General features: G+C 37.8%; 2 protein-coding genes across 16 annotated transcripts in view; one reads left to right on the top strand and one right to left on the bottom strand.

Moving 5' to 3' along the window:
• The window catches only part of GNGT1 (G protein subunit gamma transducin 1), a 369437-nt gene that overhangs the window by 54969 nt on the left and 297040 nt on the right, over positions 1 to 17428 (bottom strand). For 5 of the 14 annotated variants that reach the window (XR_004276799.1, XR_004276798.1, XM_032304839.1 and 2 more), the window contains exon 1: positions 10954 to 11029. The exons of 7 other annotated variants lie outside the window; for them this stretch is intronic. The gene's annotated coding sequence lies outside the window, so the exon portion shown is untranslated. Of the gene's footprint in view, positions 1 to 10953; positions 11030 to 17428 lie in introns of those variants that run through there. 2 more of the 14 variants (XR_004276800.1, XR_004276801.1) reach the window with 2 other exon arrangements.
• On the top strand, positions 6559 to 17425 carry LOC116568964 (boophilin-G2-like). 2 transcript variants are annotated; one of them, XM_032304823.1, is made up of 4 exons: positions 6559 to 6847; positions 7168 to 7353; positions 10029 to 10199; positions 17340 to 17425. In XM_032304823.1, the coding sequence occupies exons 1-4, from the start codon at positions 6568 to 6570 to the stop codon at positions 17360 to 17362; spliced, it is 660 nt and encodes a 219-aa protein (XP_032160714.1). In that variant the 5' UTR covers positions 6559 to 6567; the 3' UTR covers positions 17363 to 17425. The 2 variants fall into 2 exon arrangements, with proteins under 2 accessions (XP_032160714.1, XP_032160713.1); XM_032304822.1 differs by lacking the exon at positions 17340 to 17425 and adding an exon at positions 10608 to 10954.

A 17428-nucleotide genomic window follows, 5' to 3' on the forward strand; every position in this document is an offset into this window, starting at 1 on the left:
TCCTCTCTTTCTGCTTGCCTCTCTGCCTACTTGTGATCTCTGTCTATCAAATAAATAAAATCTTTAAAAAAAAAAGACATATAATATTTGAGATGTCTATTAGATATCCAAGTAGATATTTAGAAGATGTAAGCATTTGGAATTCAGAGGTGAGGTAAAGACTATACACAAATATGTGTGTGTGTGTGTGTGTGTGTGTGTACACTTAAAATCACATAAGAAGAAAGTTCAGTTAGAAAGGAGTTCTCAAGGTTGAACTTTGAGTCATTCCACTTTTAATGGGCAGGTAGAGGAGAAGGACAGATTGAGAAGGAATAGTCAACTAAGTAGGGGAAACCAGAAGAATGTGGAAAAACTAAAAACTAAAAGAAAAGCATTTCAAGAGTGAGGAAGAATCTGAAATGGTTAAATACTGCTGAAATGGAAAAACATGGTCCCTGGTGACCTCAGTGGCAACAGCTTTGGATGTTGTATGAATTGAGAGGTCCAGTAAGATGTGGCAATAGGATGAGGTGCCCTTGATGGGAGCACTTCCTGTTCTTCCTCTTCCCAATGTGGAAGTTGAATCAGAGTGCAATGGGGTGGGGGGAGATGAGGAAGTGGAGGCAGATAGTGAAGATAAGATTTCTGCTGGGAAAGGGAGCAATGAAATAAGGCTCTAACAAGAAAGGGGTGGAAAGTCAAATATGAACTTTAAGTTTGGGATGGGGAAAAAAATCAGAGATAGAAATGGAAACTATTGAAAGAACTGATGTTACAGAGGAGTGAGAGGAGTAAAGTCCTCTTGAAGGCAAGAGGTGAAAGGACCTAGGGCAGTAGCTACAGTGTTGGTGTCTGGTTCGACCAGGGCATGTCTTCTACTGTAAGGGAAGGAAAGAGAGTGCCAGACATCCTGCTGACCAATAGGAAGAGTTCACACTTCTCTGGCTCATTCAGTAGACCTAGTCCATGCTAGTGTAGTCAACTCTCTTCCAATAACACCTTTTAGTTTGACTCAGTTTTCTTCCTTGGCTAGTAGCCAAGAGAGATACACCCCACCCCCCAAAAAATAGTAAGAGTCTTAGGAGATACACTGCCCTTTCAAACTGCAACTATGGCCTCCCCCTGCCCCCAAATGGTAGGTTGTCCCTCCTGTTTGACTTAAGAGATGAAAGCTTATCTATATAAAACTAGAATAAACGAGCATATGCAGGGTTTATGACAGACACGTTAGTAAGTACTGTATAACTAACATGAGATTTGGGCTAAGGTATAAAGAAAGGACAATATTTTTGTAAGAAAGAGTGTCTTTATACTTGAAAGGTCAAGCTCCATTACTTTCTGCTATATATAACCCTGAAAATAAGGATTTAGTGATTAACTCTCTCAATCCTCTAATCTGATTATTAACTTTGGCAGATGTTTCTCTTAGAGCATTATAGCAATGTATTTAAATTGCAGTGATCTGTTTGTTCTCAATTACAAACTTCATGTTTGAGTGAAAAGGAAGTCTGTAATCTAGCTGTCCAGGTACTGAACTGAGGTCATGAGCACATGTTATATATAATAAACCCGACTTCGGGCCCCACTAATATGTAAAAGAAATTACATTTGTACAGGGAATGAGACCAGTGGATCAGGATTCCAATGGCCTGAACTAACTGTATAGACATGGCGCCATCATATATTCACCTTAAGTTTCAGTGCTCATTTGCAGAGTGGGAAGCATAAAGTATCACCCTCAGTGGTGATTGTGGGAGATGTAAACTCTCAATAAACATCATATTCATTATTATAGTGCTCGATATTCCCACATGATATACAGGAGTTAGGGGCAATTTTCTGTCTTTCCTCCCTTCTTGACATGCCACTCTCTGGTGGATTAGTAGCCCAGGCTAGAATTCTGGGCAGGTGGTGGTGAAGCCATACTGTGCTAGGAAAGTCTTGGATAAAATAGTCCAAACTTTGTCCCAACATTTTGGGTGCCCTACATAGTTAAGTATGCAGCAGTGTGAGTAAGAGAAAAGATGGTTTGCCTCTTAAGTAGGCATGACAGCTGAATGAACATACATCTAGGTAGAAGAAAAAGGGGTTTTTTGAGATTCTGCCTTTCTACAGAAGGCAATGCTTTGCTAGAATCACAACACCTAAAAAAAAAAAAAAAAAAAAAAAAAAAAAAACCTGACCAAAGCAGGCAGCTGTTTAAGGAATGAGTCTCTGTGTCCCGCAGGCATAAAAGTTACAATGTTAGATATGTTTGTGTAGATTGGCTTTTGTTTTGAACTGAGCTCTTACCAAAATTTTATTTCCTCCTCTATAATACCATAAAACCTAGTACATATCTTTAATATTGTACTGAAAATGCGATATTGCAGTTGGGTTGTGATGTCTACTCTTCTACTCTATTATGCTAGGAGATCCCTATATGTATTTGTCTTTGAATTCCAAAACGCCTAGCACAAGATTTGGCACGTATTAAATAGTAATTCTGCTTATCTTTAAAATATATGGATGAAGAAATGATCACGGTAAGAGACACATTAAATACCCCATTATCTCGTCCCCCCTAAGGAGAACAAGAATAATAAAATTAGGCACAGGGAATGTCTCATCCTCTTAGCCGGTTCCACCTTATTATACACTGCTCACAGATGCACTCTCTATCCGACAGAGGGCGCACTAGAGTAAACATTTCCTACGTGACCCAACTCGCTAGAAAAACACCTTGTAGGTGAAAGAGTTGCCTAAACTTGAACAAAATCCTCGTGATCCCTAATCTCTCAGAAGAGATGAACTGCCTTTCTTATCAAACGTGTAAAATTCTTGTTCGTGCCAGATGGACTCACTTCAGATTTTATTTTGACAGGACTTCAGCTAACAGGCAGCAAGAATTTTGCTTATTGACGAGTTAATCAATGTAACTCCTTAAGTGACTATGATATATAATATATATCCCCAAATCACCGGTTCAGTTAATTCACCTCATTCATTTATGAGCTAGACATGCCACTTCTCTCTGAGGTGTCTGACAGGGAGGAAGACCATCTGTCTTAATCCTCTTGTTAAACTCATAATCACCGTCCAAGCCTGTGTGGCTCTCAGAAGATAGAACATCTTACTTGAGACTTGGGACTTCTAGGAACTAATGTGTTCCAAATCAACTTAGTCTCCATTTTGGGGGAGGGCATGTGGGAGATGGTGAGAAGGATCTAGAAGCAAGGATATGACACACGCACAGGTGTTCCTGAAGCTTCCGTGTGTTTTCATTCTGATATTTAACGATCCACTCTGAGGTCTCCGTGCAGTAAAAGGAGTCCAGGTACGGGGATGTAAGGAAGAATACAGGGCTGAATATCAAGAACTAGTCTTCAGCTCTGTCAGCAACAAAGGTAAGGAAACATGGCAAGATCTCAATACAGAATTCTGTAATATGAAAATAGTGGAATGGAGAATATTTATAGTTCCTTTAACATTCAGATTATAAGAACTCCATGCCTTATTTCACAGAACTCTGAACTATTTTGAAGCTCTATTTTTAGCCACAGCCACTAAAGTTAATACTTGGTGTAACAATGACAAATCAATCTGGGTGACTGTACTTTGTGGTTCCCTCCAGCCTTCCACTTCCTGTTGACTTTGGATAAAGGACTTCTTTTCCTTTGCTATGTGGTAAACTTTTGGCCTAGATACTGGTTTAAGATATGGAAGCACTGTGACATCCTTATGGAGGCTGGTTGCTGTGGTCACATGGCTCCTTCCACATGATGCTAAAGATGAATTCAGTAATTTAAAATAATCCCAGAAAATTTAGATTCCCCTTACATTGGAAGATATGTTTTTCATGGATATAAAGATACTCAAGTGGTTTGCAATTAAGAGGCATAATTTCCTTCCTGATAACTTGGCCTGATCATCTCAAACTTCTAACTGGCCCCATTTGTTGAATTCTTCTTCCCTGTCTCTGCTCAGTGGTCACAGGGGTGTGAAAGATGCACCTGATTTGGCATAGAATAAAGGAAGGTAATTAACATTTCTTGAGTGCCTCTGAACATGAATTTTGCCCTGTGTCCATAGACTCTACACCTGGGGGGGTGAACGGCCTGATTTTGGCCCTTTCCCCATTCTCCTTCCCCTCCATGGGAATGCAGCATCCTGTGTCCTTACTAGGACTAAGGCCTCTGCTCTGATTCAAAGAACCCTAAGCTCATTTCCCCAGAAGAAACCATCCCAAAGTTATATATGATTGTGTGACACCTTCCTAGGCAGAGATGGCACCACAGAGCTCAGCCAAAGAGGAGCGCTGATGAGAGCAATGTCACAGGCTTTCATCCTACGAGGCCAGTTCATGTTGCTCTTTCCTGGCTGCAGTTCCATCTTAATGTTTTGGGCCAAGGCTCTCAATTGGACTCAAAACATGGACAATCTGTCTGGATCCTGTGCCTGTGTATAAGGCACTGAAGCCTATCTTTTTGAGTGCTGAGGCCCTTGTCCTTTAATCCTCACAACACGCATGTAAAAATACACTCATTATCCATTTTACAGATAAGGAAACCAAGGCTTAGAGAGTTTATGTGACTGTCCAAAGGAGCAAGGGATAAAATTCATTTTCCCATTGCATCCTGCAATTTTCCAAAATCACCTCCTCTAATATAAGATTCTTCTTTTTATATGAAGCTTAAAGATGATTAAAAAGTACCAGCACATGAGAACAAAGAACAAAAATGACAATAGTCAACGCTGAATGGCACGTTTGAATCAGTCCTTGAATTTATTTTAGTCCATATGGGAGATATATTTAGTCATATTCAGAAGAATGAAAATCATATTCAGAAGAATGAAAATTTGAAGCTGAATTAACTTTTCTCCTGAAAGTGATACTGGCTGTTTGGTAAAACTTTCCTTCTCTCTTAATGTTTGGGAAGGGCTCATCTGATTCTCCTATGAATGTGTCTTTCCAAAACAGCTGGCTGTTGCAGTGGCTCACATGCTAAAGCCAGTGCATGCCAGCTCCGGTGAACTGATTGTACCTATCTATTTCCAGTTCTGGTTGTTTGAAATTGGCCGTATCGGGAGTACTGACAAACCATGGAAATCAGTAGACTATACAAATCAGCAACCACTCCTGAGAGCTGGTTGTTAAACATTTGTCCTCACATCTTGGACTGTTAATCATAGATATCTGGTAACCTGACAGCATCAGTGAACACTGAATATTTCCGGGACAGGCTAGTTTTCTTAGGAATAGGATTCTACGGCATGACATCAGAATAACTGAAAACTGGCACAAGGGATTTAGTGTGCAAAATGTCCCGGACTATTAACTCTCTGTGAGCATAGGGTTTCTCAGAAACTTTGACGGGGAACTCCTGTAAACTCCTTCCAGGTCCTCAGGAGAAGCCAGGAATAATTGTTCTCTGGAGAATATTAAATACAACAAGAGGAAAAGGGGGAGGAAGACACATTCATCAAGAGAATCCATTAAAATGTTCACCAAAAGTATCTTCAGTATTTCATGTGAAATCCAAGCATAAATAGTTTGTTTTGTATGAAGAAAAAATCAGACCCAGGCTAATATGTCAGAGGAGCAATGAACGTTCATGCACTGACGATTAGGAATGGGCAGGAAGGGATCCCCTACAGCCACCTTCCTATGGAGTTTCAAGTTCCAGCTCAAAAAACACAGCCACAATACTAACACAGGGCTGATGAGGGGTGGGGAGGATATAAAATGATACAATCATTTTGGAGAAGTGGCAGTTTTTTTAACATTTATATATATTTTACCCACAAGTAATTAAAGCTTAAACAAGTATGGACGGACTAAGCAGCTTTATTCCTAACAGTCTCCAACTAGAAACAACGCAATGACCAGTAACAGGACATTTGTAGTATTCATACATTGGACTCAGCATTTAAAAGAAATGAACTATTCAATAACATGGTGCGTCTTGAAAACAGTAGTGGAGCAAAAGAAGTACAAACAATACACACTTTATGATTCCATTTTTCAAGAACAGGCAAGACTCTGGTGGTAAGTGGTTGCCCCTGCCTGGCATCAGAAGGACTGACTGGGAGAGGGTATGAGAGAATGTTCTGGGGTGCTGCAAGAGTTCTAATTCTTGACTGGAATAGTGCTGTACACTTAAGATCTATCATGAGCCTTTTATTAAATGTAAATTAAATCTTGACTGAAAGAAGTACGTATGCATAAATGTAAATAAATACACATAATTAACTTTCTAATCTTTCTAATCTAATCTAATCTAATAATTCGTTGCAACGAATTAGGCTCCCCTCAGCTGAATTTCACACTTGCTCTCTGCCTTCAAATACTTGGACACCGTGCTTTCATCATGGAGATTCAGGCTTCCCTGTGATGCTGCAAGTTGGAACCTTGTGCAATCACCCCCAGGTCATTTCCCTCTAGCTTGTGGACTTCCTATCACTCACATAATGTCACGTCTAGTCACTCCGGCAAAGCTAGAAGAAAGTTTGGGAGGCAGGTTCAACCTGGTGGGGAATCACCCCGCCCATCCCCCGTCCCCGCACTTTCCTACTAGGGCTGTAACAGGTCACAGCCTGTGGGGCATGAATCAGCCTCCCGGGCTTCACGCAGGTATGCTCCGCCCCTGTCCGGGATCCGAAGGACAATCACCCTACATAAAGCAGGCACCCACGGCATCGGCACCCAGGCTGCCTGGAGACTGGACCTTGTGCACCCTCTTCCCGCCTGCACATTCAAGAAACGCCTCGCCCCGAGGGCCACTCAAACGGGACAGCATGGACTTTATAACCGACATAGGGGTTACGCTTGTGTGGTTGGTCCTGTTGATGAGCGGGCGGGGAGCCAATGCTCAGAGCTCTCCAGGTACTGCCCATTCCGGGGACCCCTCCTCTTTGCGCCGGGCTTTCGCCCTGGGGTAAGCAGGGGTGGTGCTGCAACTGTGGGGTTCCGGACTGCACCCGCTCTCTCTGCCCTGCTCTCTCTGCCCGCTCTCCCCAGACCCCTGTCGCACAGGACGTCTGGGAGCCGCGGGAAGATATACTCCTGCAGAAGTTTGTACTTTTCTCTCTGCGACTCCCCTTGTGCGGGGAAGCAGAGGGACAGAAGTTCTTGGGAAGCCTCTACCTTCCCGGAGACTTGGCAGGCCTCCTTCCCTCTCTCAGGCTCTCCTTCTGCTCCTCCAGAAGGAAACAATGCAGATATCTGCCTCCTGCCCCCCGACGAGGGGATCTGCCGAGCGCTGTTTCGCCGTTACTACTATGACAGTTCCACACAGAGCTGCCGCCAGTTCTACTATGGAGGCTGCGAGGGCAATGCCAACAATTTCCGAACTTTGGAGGACTGCAATGAAGCTTGCTGGAGGATAGACAGTAAGTGGCCTTGCTCAAGCTCACATCTCCTGGCTGCTAGTAACTTAATTTCCCAGATCCCATTTTCTACAGTAAGTTTTAGCCTTTATTTTCTCAAACATTAAGTAAGGCTCGCTTATTATTTCCAGAAAGTAATCCCAAGTTTACACTGGCTAACAAATTTCTCGCCTAAGTGGCATTTATCATAATTCAGGGTCTGTGCAGACTCAGAGCAAGAGTTCATCGTAGGGCATAATAATGCAGGGGTGTGATGTATTGGGTACCACATAAGTACTTTTCTTTATCCTTAGTTCTTAACCCATGTTTTTTTTTATGCCTCCTAGAGAGCCCTGTTTCCTCCTGTCGGTTATCCATCAATCTGACAAACTTTTCAGCAGATTTTATTGTTAAGGTGTGATTTAGCTAACTGTAACTTTTCCTTTTGTCCCCTGACACCCAAACTTGTTTTGGGTTAGTACAGGGATATAGTAGAGATTCATGATCATGGTTTCTATTTCATTTTAATCATATTTATTATATCTGGTAAGGCCAGTAACAAAACATGGGACTTCGCCATTCAAGGAACTAAGCCAAAGAAAAATGTGTATGCATTCCTATGAATAAGTCTGATTAACTTTCTATGTAGAAAAATCAGAACACCCTGAGAGAACAGAGAGAGTTTCCACTGTATTTGGCTGACTCAGGTCTGGGGCTGCTATTTAAAAAAAAAAAAAAAAAAAAAAAAAGAGCTAAATAACTGGATGAAAGAAAAGTTTTCTGGGGATTTACTATCCTGGTACTGAATGTGATACCGTTTTCTCCCCAGTTGTTTCTGAAAATGCAGTAAAGTTCTGAAGTAATGCTAAGGAAGTATTACTTACTAACTACTTCAGTAACTTAGTATTTAGTAATACTGAAAGTAAGTAATACTAAGTATTACTAAAGCTAATTTTTGACTAGCATTTTTTATGCCCTCCTTTTCCTAGAAGTTCCTCATAGATGCAGGTTGGAAGTCAGTAAGGGGCAGTGTGGAGTACGCACAGGAAAGTACTTCTTCAATCTAAGTTCCATGACATGTGAAAAATTCATACCTGGCGAGTGTGGCCTACTGTGCACCAAAGAAAAGTAAATACTATTTTTAAAGGGTCTGTTTCATTTCTTTTAAGATTTTAGGATGGAAGAAAAATAATACTTTGATGTGTAATTACATGCCTTGTGTTCTGATGATTTCACATATAGAAGGGTATCAGTCCTACTATATATATATATATCTCCTGTGAGGTAGTATTATTATTATTCCCCCATTTACATATGAGAGTACAGACTGCCAGAAGTTAATGACTTGCCAAGTTCTCAGGGCTAGAAAGTCACAAAGCTGTGCATGATTTAAGTTTTTGCTTCCTGTTCGGGATTGTTTCTTTAGGACTATTTCTCATCTTCTCAGTTTACATATAAAAATTACAGTATTCTGGGGGTGCCTGGGTGGTTCAGTCTGTTAAGCATTCAACTCTTGATTTAGGGTCAGGTCATGATCTCAGGCTCCTGGGATCAAGCCCCAAGCATGGAGATTAAGTTTTCTCTCTCCCTTTCCCTCTGCCCTCTTCACTCTCTCTTCTCTCTCTCTCAAAATAAATAATACCGTTAGGGAACCTGGGTGGCTCAGTTTGGCTCAGGTTTTGATCCCAGAATCCTGCATCGGGCTCCCACCTCCCCGAGGAGTCTGCTTCTCCCTCTGACCTTCTTCCCTCTCATACTCTCTTTCAATGCCTCTCTCTCAAATAAACAAATAAAATCATAAAAAAAAGGAGAAATCTTAAAAAAAAAAATCACAGTATTCTGAATGCCATGAATTCAGGTTTATATGGAATCACTTGTGTATAGGATGTAGTAGAACATATCCAGACCTCAGATGGTGAATCTTGAAAATTTCTGTCTAAAGTTTTTGGTTAGATTTCTGTATCCTTTAGTAATTGCAAAGTGTAGGACAAAGACCTCTCCATCCTTCTTTTTTCTGCTCCTATTTCTTACCTACACCCCCCCCACCTCCTTAGTCCCTGAAATAACAGGTTACTTGGGCAATATTTCTGTAGAGAGAGGCAATACAGGCATTCTCCCTAGGCATAGCAGAGACACACATACAGAAAGACACATAAATTTAACAAACAAGGAAAACTTGCTCTGGAAGAGATTTGAAGAAGCTCTATAATTGTCCTGTACGCAGAATCTCGAGTTAATGAGAAGATGGTTGTTGCTTGTGTTTCCTTAAATGTTTTATATAAAGAAAAATGTTCCAATGACTACTTGGGAATTACATAAATGTATACTTAATTAATGATGGAAGGAGAACTGATGAAAATGTTTAAAGTAAATCTACCAACACAAGGAAGTTTACTAAAGCATGTCATACATCAACCCTTGAAACACAACCAATTTCTACTTGACCGTATCTGCTTTTTGGGTTTAATTTCTTAACACATTCAAATGATACAAGGACATAACTTCAGAAGAAATTCTCTCCAGTTTATAAAAATTTTAGAATTAACAAACTAGAGCATGCAAGCTTTCTTGAAAATTGAGACACACTTTTTAAATGGTTTGGTATGATATTCTGAATTCAGAACGAAGCTTCAGTAATCATCACAGTTTATTAATTTTGGTATTATTACATTTCTAATTTTGTTTTCCCTTTCATCAAGGTCCATCATATTGCTACAGTCCAAAAGATGGGGGCGATTGCTCTGGTAATGTAACTCGCTATTATTTTAATCGAAGACACACTGCCTGTGAGGCCTTCACCTATACTGGCTGTGGAGGGAATGACAATAACTTTGATAACATAGAGGACTGCACACGTGTTTGTCTAAAAGGTAGTAGATTTTTTCTTATTCAATTTTTAAACTAACTTTATAAATAATTCATAAGCAAAATTATATTTTTACGTATCTGTTGCCTAATAGCCATTTCTCTGGAAGAGATTTGAGGAACTCTCTTATGTATCCATTGTCCTAACTGCCATTTCTAGACCATTTCTACGTAAATGGCACTTTAGTACCAGTCAGTTTTGTTAAATACTTGTAGTGGCTAGCTTCAACAGGTAGTAGCTGTATCCTTGTATTTTAAAGGTAGAAAGTTATTAACTTGAGTGGATAGTGAGTAAAACTGGCTTTATAATCATTAAAAATAGTTGAGGTGAGTGTGTAAGCATATTGGAAATGTTGATTTAAAGTGAGTCTATGGACTGGAGATATGTGATATTTTTATTTTGTTGACTTTAGCTAAAAGGAAAGGAGGAAAAGAATGAGAAGATACCCGACACTATTTTGCCCATGGAAGATAACTAACTTGGAAGGAGTAATTTTAACCTTTTCCCCTGTATGTCATCTTGTGGATGCTACTGGCTCTGTGGTTATATCTGAAGAATAATATGGTGATACAGGGAAATGAATCATTAATGATTTATACATCAGTTTTTATTGCTACAGGTTACTTTTTCATGTATTTTTACACATAACCAGCTGCTATTCAAATGTCAATCGATTATTTTTAATTTACCATTCACCTATATTTTAATGTAGTTGAATTGCTGCTGTGCCTAAGATATAAAAGCAAATAATGACTCACTCATTTCTTGGAGTTGTTCTTCCTGATTTCAGCAGTGATCATAACTGAAAAGAAAAGACGATATAGTCATGTTCTCTTAACACATATGATCATAAAAAGGACCAGCAAATACATTTTATTCTGCATTTAAAAGTTGGATTATATTTTAGGTCCAAGGAAACAAACTTGCAGATTTACCAACAGTTTAGAAAATATTACAAGTGCTATTATTTAGACATCACTAACTTTTATATCTACTGTGTCACTTAGAGGATAATAAGATAACTTTTGAATAAAAAGTTGGTAAATTAATTAAAATCTGAAATGCTTTCTTCCGGGATAAAATTCTCTCTCTCTCTTCATCTACCTTTCCACCCATCCATCCCCACTCACATTATGTATTTGTTTATACATAATAGATCTTCATTACTTCCAAAGACATAATAGACATAACACTAAAATTGTTAGAGCTTTTGAACTGAATATTCATGGCATTTACTTAAATTAACCAGAGACTATACATGAATTTGATTTAAATTCTACTAATGAATTATTCTTGGTAAATATGATCATTCCAGTTAAACAGTTTTTTCTTTCCTCTGTAATAAAAATGTTTTAAAAAATTCCTACATTTTCATGGCAAGGTCCATATATTTAAAAGTATGCCCCCCAATCTAGCAAAATTATAAGTGCATTTGCAGTTTGCTTGAGAAATCCCTCTTTTAAAAATCTATCTCAAAGGTATTGTGACAAAAATACAAAATGGTATAATCCTGAGGGCATTCATTGATGTATTATTTAGAACAACCAATAACAGGAAATAAACCAGATAATCATAACCAGGGGATTAAAGATATGAATGTAAAAATGAACAAAATACCTATATATGGATATCATCTGATCCTCAGAATACATTTTTAAAAAGGGTCTAGAGCAACATGAATAAATACACACATCACAGAGGACATAACAATATTAAAATAGTTACCTTTAGCAGGAAGGGGAAAACAGGATGGGACAGGCATTTATGTGAATGTACCTCATTATATGGCTGTGATCTTAGACCATGTAAACATTTTATATAATAAGAAAACAAAATATAAAGAATAGAAAGCATTCCTTGTACAACTGGAAACAAACCAAAACAACTCAACCCAAATGAATAACAAATAATGGCCTAACTGCAGAAATCTGTAATTATTTCTGGTGACCTTCAAAGCCAGTATTTTGACTCTCTTTTAAGGGATATAATCTAAGGGTCAAGTAAATTCTGAAGAAATCTGAAAATGCATTTAGTAATCTTTTTTTTTTTTTTTTTAAAGATTTTATTTATTTGGCAGAGAGAGACACAGTGAGAGAGGGAACACAAGCAGGGGGGGTGGGAGAGGGGAGAAGCAGGCTTCCCGCTCAGTGGGGAGCCCGATATGGGGCTCGATCCCAGGACCGACACTTAACCAACTGAGCCACCCAAGCACCCCTGCGTTTAGTAGTCTTATTATTAACACTGATATTTTTATTTTGAACTTAACACAGAATGCTACATTTTACTATATATTCTGTATGAAAATATAAGAATTTATTTCTTTAGAAGTCAAGATTTTTAGTGTTAAGTGAAAAAGTATGGAAATTAAGAAATTAAGAAAAACTCTTTAGATTTTAAATTGGAATATAAGTATTAGCATGAAATCAAAATTTATTTTCTCTTTGGGAAAAATAAAGTATTTTCCACCCTCCCACTGAAATATCCTTGAAGCAATGACAATTCAGTAGCAGTAAGTGTACCTCCCATTCAGACGGTGGTCTCTAAATATGATTTCTCAGTAGACGGAACCAGGGAGCCAGGGTTCTTAGGAGAAATCACTGAATCCAGGTCTGGAAGAGGAAATACATAAGATGAACCTGGGCCATCTTATTCCAGAGAATAAGGAAGCTATTTGAATCATGTCACAAAAACAGGAGAGTAACATTAAGGGCCTTTCAGTGATCTAAAATAGGGTGATATGAACATAAAAACAAATAATGACTGCAATATATATGAATATATTAAAATGAATACAGCATGAGTTAATAATTACACACCTCCTTGGTCACTTTTGGAGGTTGTTAGGGAACTCTCTCATTACTTTGAAAAATGATAAATTAAAAGAAAGAATAAAGCATTTATTCTATTTTGTTTATCCTTAAAATTTTGCCAGACAACTAAATAGTGTATGAAAGTCATTCACAGAGAATCTCAATCACACACACACACACTGAAATGTTAGAAGGGAGCTCTCATGAAAGTATACATCTGGGCAATGATCATCCTTGGATGCTGAAATCAAGACATGAAAGGTTGATGCAGGAATTAGGCTATGTCTCTGAATCCATGGATAATTTTAACATTAATAAAAATGTGCCACCAGACATTATTTACTTCTTGATATGATGCAGTAAGTATTACACACCTACTCCCCATGAAGGACTCTTGCAGAAAGAAAAAAGAAAACAATGAAGTTAACCAAACCTTTAGATCTTACTATCATATTGCCAGATCATGAGGCGATATTGGGGATAAAGGCACAATTTACAAGAAACCAGGGAAGGTCAATCAGCCAAATCCATAATGTTGGACACTGTATAGGACAGATACGTTAGGTTCTCCAAGAAACTACTGACATTTTTAAAAGGAGTGGGAGGAGGAATGCTTTTATAGCTTTTATATGGGATGTAACCAAAAAGCAGCATTAACATTAAAAGGTTTTGGTTGAGTAAGGCCTGCATTTGGACTACTTTTGGTGGGTTTTGAGAATGATCGTAGCCGAAGGATCTTATGTGCTCGGGGACTGTCCAGTGAGTGATTCGGAGCCTTTGAGAATTCTGGGGGTTCTTGGTTTATAGGGAAGTTTGATTTGGTATTTGCTGCCTTTAACTTCCCTGCAGCCAAAGCCCTCAGGGGGATTGCTCACCCTACATTCAGCGTACAGCTGTAGCTCTCTGTTCAGGTTGGGTAGGAATTCGAGCCTTCAGAAAACAACTTTCTACTACCCCAAATGTCTGCCATTTTATTTTAATGAGGAAATATATAAACCTGGCATAGGTCATCCTGCCATCTAAGGGAAATTCCTTCTTGCCACAGTCAGTCTGAAGACAAGTCACTGCTGTGGTTTCACCAGACAGACTGATTAAAAGGAATGTCTCATTGTGGGACACAAAAAAAGACACACCAAAATGGGCTGGCTTTTAATAAAATAGCCTTTTATTGAGAAAAAAAATTACTCTGGACCACCACTCATTCCTCCTCTAGGCACACACACTGTCACATGTTGAAACCCAGAAACTGCAATGGAGCCTTTCAGATTGCTTGGATCACAGTATCTCCAAGTATACATGCTCTCTGCCAACAATCTTGGAGACATTTATTTAATGATATTATTCAGTAAGAGAATGTCCTCTAGAGTGTCTGCCCATGTATTATTATAGTGGCTGCACAAGCTTATCTTTATAGGCTTCATATTTCTAGTAAAATATAGGTCTTGTGAGAAAACAAGCAAAGGTAGAAAGGTGAGAAAACAAGCAAAGGTAGAAAAGTACAGCTTATAGTTTTAAGATATTCTTTGTCTAGATATTCTGTTTTAAGACTAGAATGGAGGCAAGCAAATGAAGGAATTGGAATCATCCCAAAGCATTTCTCCCTTCACTCAGTATTCAATTTGTCACCAAGTATATGTATTCAAGTCTATGGTAATGCTGCTATCTTATTCCAGGAAAATTAAAACATTGTCCCAAGTTGCCCTTCTGCCTCTTTGCTCCCTATCCAGTCATCCACACTGATGCCACAGTATCAGGTTACTCCTTTTAAAACTCTTCAGTGGTTCCCACTGAATCTTCATGTTAACTGTCCAAGCTCCTAGTGTGCCATTTAAGACTTCTTACAAGTGGACCATGACATTCCTCTCCAGATTTATCTCCCCCATTCTACCATCACCTATAAGCTACAATTCAGTTGAACTAAATTATGGTCAATTTCCAAAGTATGTCATATTACTTTGGGGTTTTGTTGTTGTTGTTGTTGTTTTGTTTTTGTTTTTTGTATCGTAGTGAACAAATTTTGTGCATGAGAACAATCCAGGGAGTCAGGCATACGGCAGGTTACTATGCCTCATGCCCAGGAGTTTTGATTTAGTTGGTTTGAGCTGGCAAAGATGTACATTACAATGACTCCAGCTGATGAGGAGGTATACATGTGTCATACTTTGAGGAACACTATTTTATGCCCTTGTAAGTTTTTTTTCCTTTTCCTTTGAAACAAATATCTTTCCTTCCTAACCTCTTGACAAGCTGAATCTTCTGGACCTACCTCAAGTAGGTTTAATCATTTGCCCTGTGGGCTTGGCTGTATCTAGTACAGCTTCCTGGTTGCACTAATACAGCATATAGTTATTTTCCAAGGAGTTTTATTGTTAGGATGTTCAAGTTTTTCATGCAAAATTAATAGATTATATTTTGATTTTAAAATGTGTCATTATACATATTGTATACTATATAAAAAATTAAAAGTATATAAAAGGATAAAAATTAAAATGATCCAGAATTTCAGCACTAGGTGATTATCAACCATATTTCTGTTCCTTTGAAGTGGAAGTAGCTTAGTCAAGAGGTATAAACATGCTAATGGTCTCAGTATATACTTACCAATTACATTACAAAATTATATCAGTTTATCACCATCTAAGATCTAAGAATATATGCAAATGCCCAGCACACTGGGTTTTAAATGAACAGAAAAACAAATCCCTCTTTGTTATAATAAAATGGTATCTCATCATTACTGTAATTGATATTTCCAGGATTGTTACTAAGGTTGAACCTTTAAAAATTTTATTTTTTCTTTCACTAAATGTTAATACTTCCCTTTAAACTTAGCTTAAAATTTTTAACATAAAAATAGAGCTTACATTATACAATTTAATTTTAATCATGAAAGTTTTCAAATATACAGAAAAGTACAGAAAACTATATAATCAACCTACTTTAAAAAAACATGATAGGAGTTTTCCAAGTCTGTTTCAGGTGCTTTTTCTATTTTAACAGAGCTCAAGACTCAAAATGCACCTCTTTCTTATTTCCCCTCACTTTCATGAGAAGCAACTGCTTTCCTGATGTTGGAGTGTATACTTTCTGTGCATATTTTAATGCTTGTATTATAAATATAATAACCCAGAGCAATATGAAGTATTATTCTATGTGTTTTAAAGTTACTTATATGGTGTCAAACCGTGTGTATCCATTGCCATCATGCCTTTTCACTATTAAGTTTTGGACATACTCTATAAATCTATCTTGTTTCATGAAGATCTGCCACATTTATTTTCTGGTATTCCATTACATAAATATAGCACAGTGCGTTCATTTCCCTGTTGATGGATATTTAATTTAGTCCCAAATTTTGGCTATAACAAATAATATTTATATACATTGCTCATTGAACATATATGTGTATGTGAAAGTGAAATTGCTAAAGACTGATTCATTAGAGCTACTATATTTTGCCAAATTGCTCTCCAAATATTCGTAGTCATCAATGTCTAAGAATTTATATTTCAAGTTTTTCACAACATTGTGCATTACTCAGGTCTTTATTGCCATTCATTTAAGTGAGAATTTGTACTTCATTACTGCTCTCATTTTTACTTTCTTGATTAGTAATGGGATTGAGATTTTTTTTTTAATGTTTTCTTGGCTATTCTCCTTCTTCTATAAATTGCCACTTTATACTCCTTTCTCACTTTTCCATTTGGCTCTGTGTCTTTTATTGTTAACTTATGTATTTTTTTAGGCATCCTGAGTAAGAATTCCTTGTTAGTTATATGATTTACAGATACTTTCTTCCAGTTTGTGGAAAAAGTGATGTTATTTGGTTTTTCCTCTGCCTGTTGGATTATGATCTTACATTATTGCATGAAATGTGAGAAAGCCACATTAATTTAGTAGTTTCTCAACTCTTAAATTGATTATGTGACCTTGTTACAGGAAAGCTCAGAGTATGATAGTTGTGGCAAAGTCCAGTAGATCAGGACATACTTCCTCAGTAAAACACAGTAATATTTGAACAAAGAGGTAAGAAAGGTTTTATGTGCAATAAGAAATATTATATTGAATATAAAAAATTAGAAGAAATATTGGCTAAGAATTTATCCAAACTCATTAAAATACATATGACTATACATTCAAAAAGCTCTATATATCCCAAAAACCTCTATATATCCCAAACAGAACAGAAAACTAAACAAACAAAACACAACTGGGCACATCATAGGCAATCTTCTGCAAGCTAAAAACAGACTGACAATCTTTGTATACCTAGAAAAACAGACATAATACTTCCAAATAAGCATCAAAAAGACTAATGACTGACATTTCAACAGGAACTATGGAAGTCAGAAAATGAAAGATTAACATTTGAAAACACTAAAGGAAAACAAACAAACCCTGCAAACTGATAGTTTATATCCAG

This window comes from Mustela erminea, chromosome 11 (genome assembly GCF_009829155.1).
Source record: "Mustela erminea isolate mMusErm1 chromosome 11, mMusErm1.Pri, whole genome shotgun sequence".
NCBI lineage: Eukaryota > Metazoa > Chordata > Mammalia > Carnivora > Mustelidae > Mustela > Mustela erminea.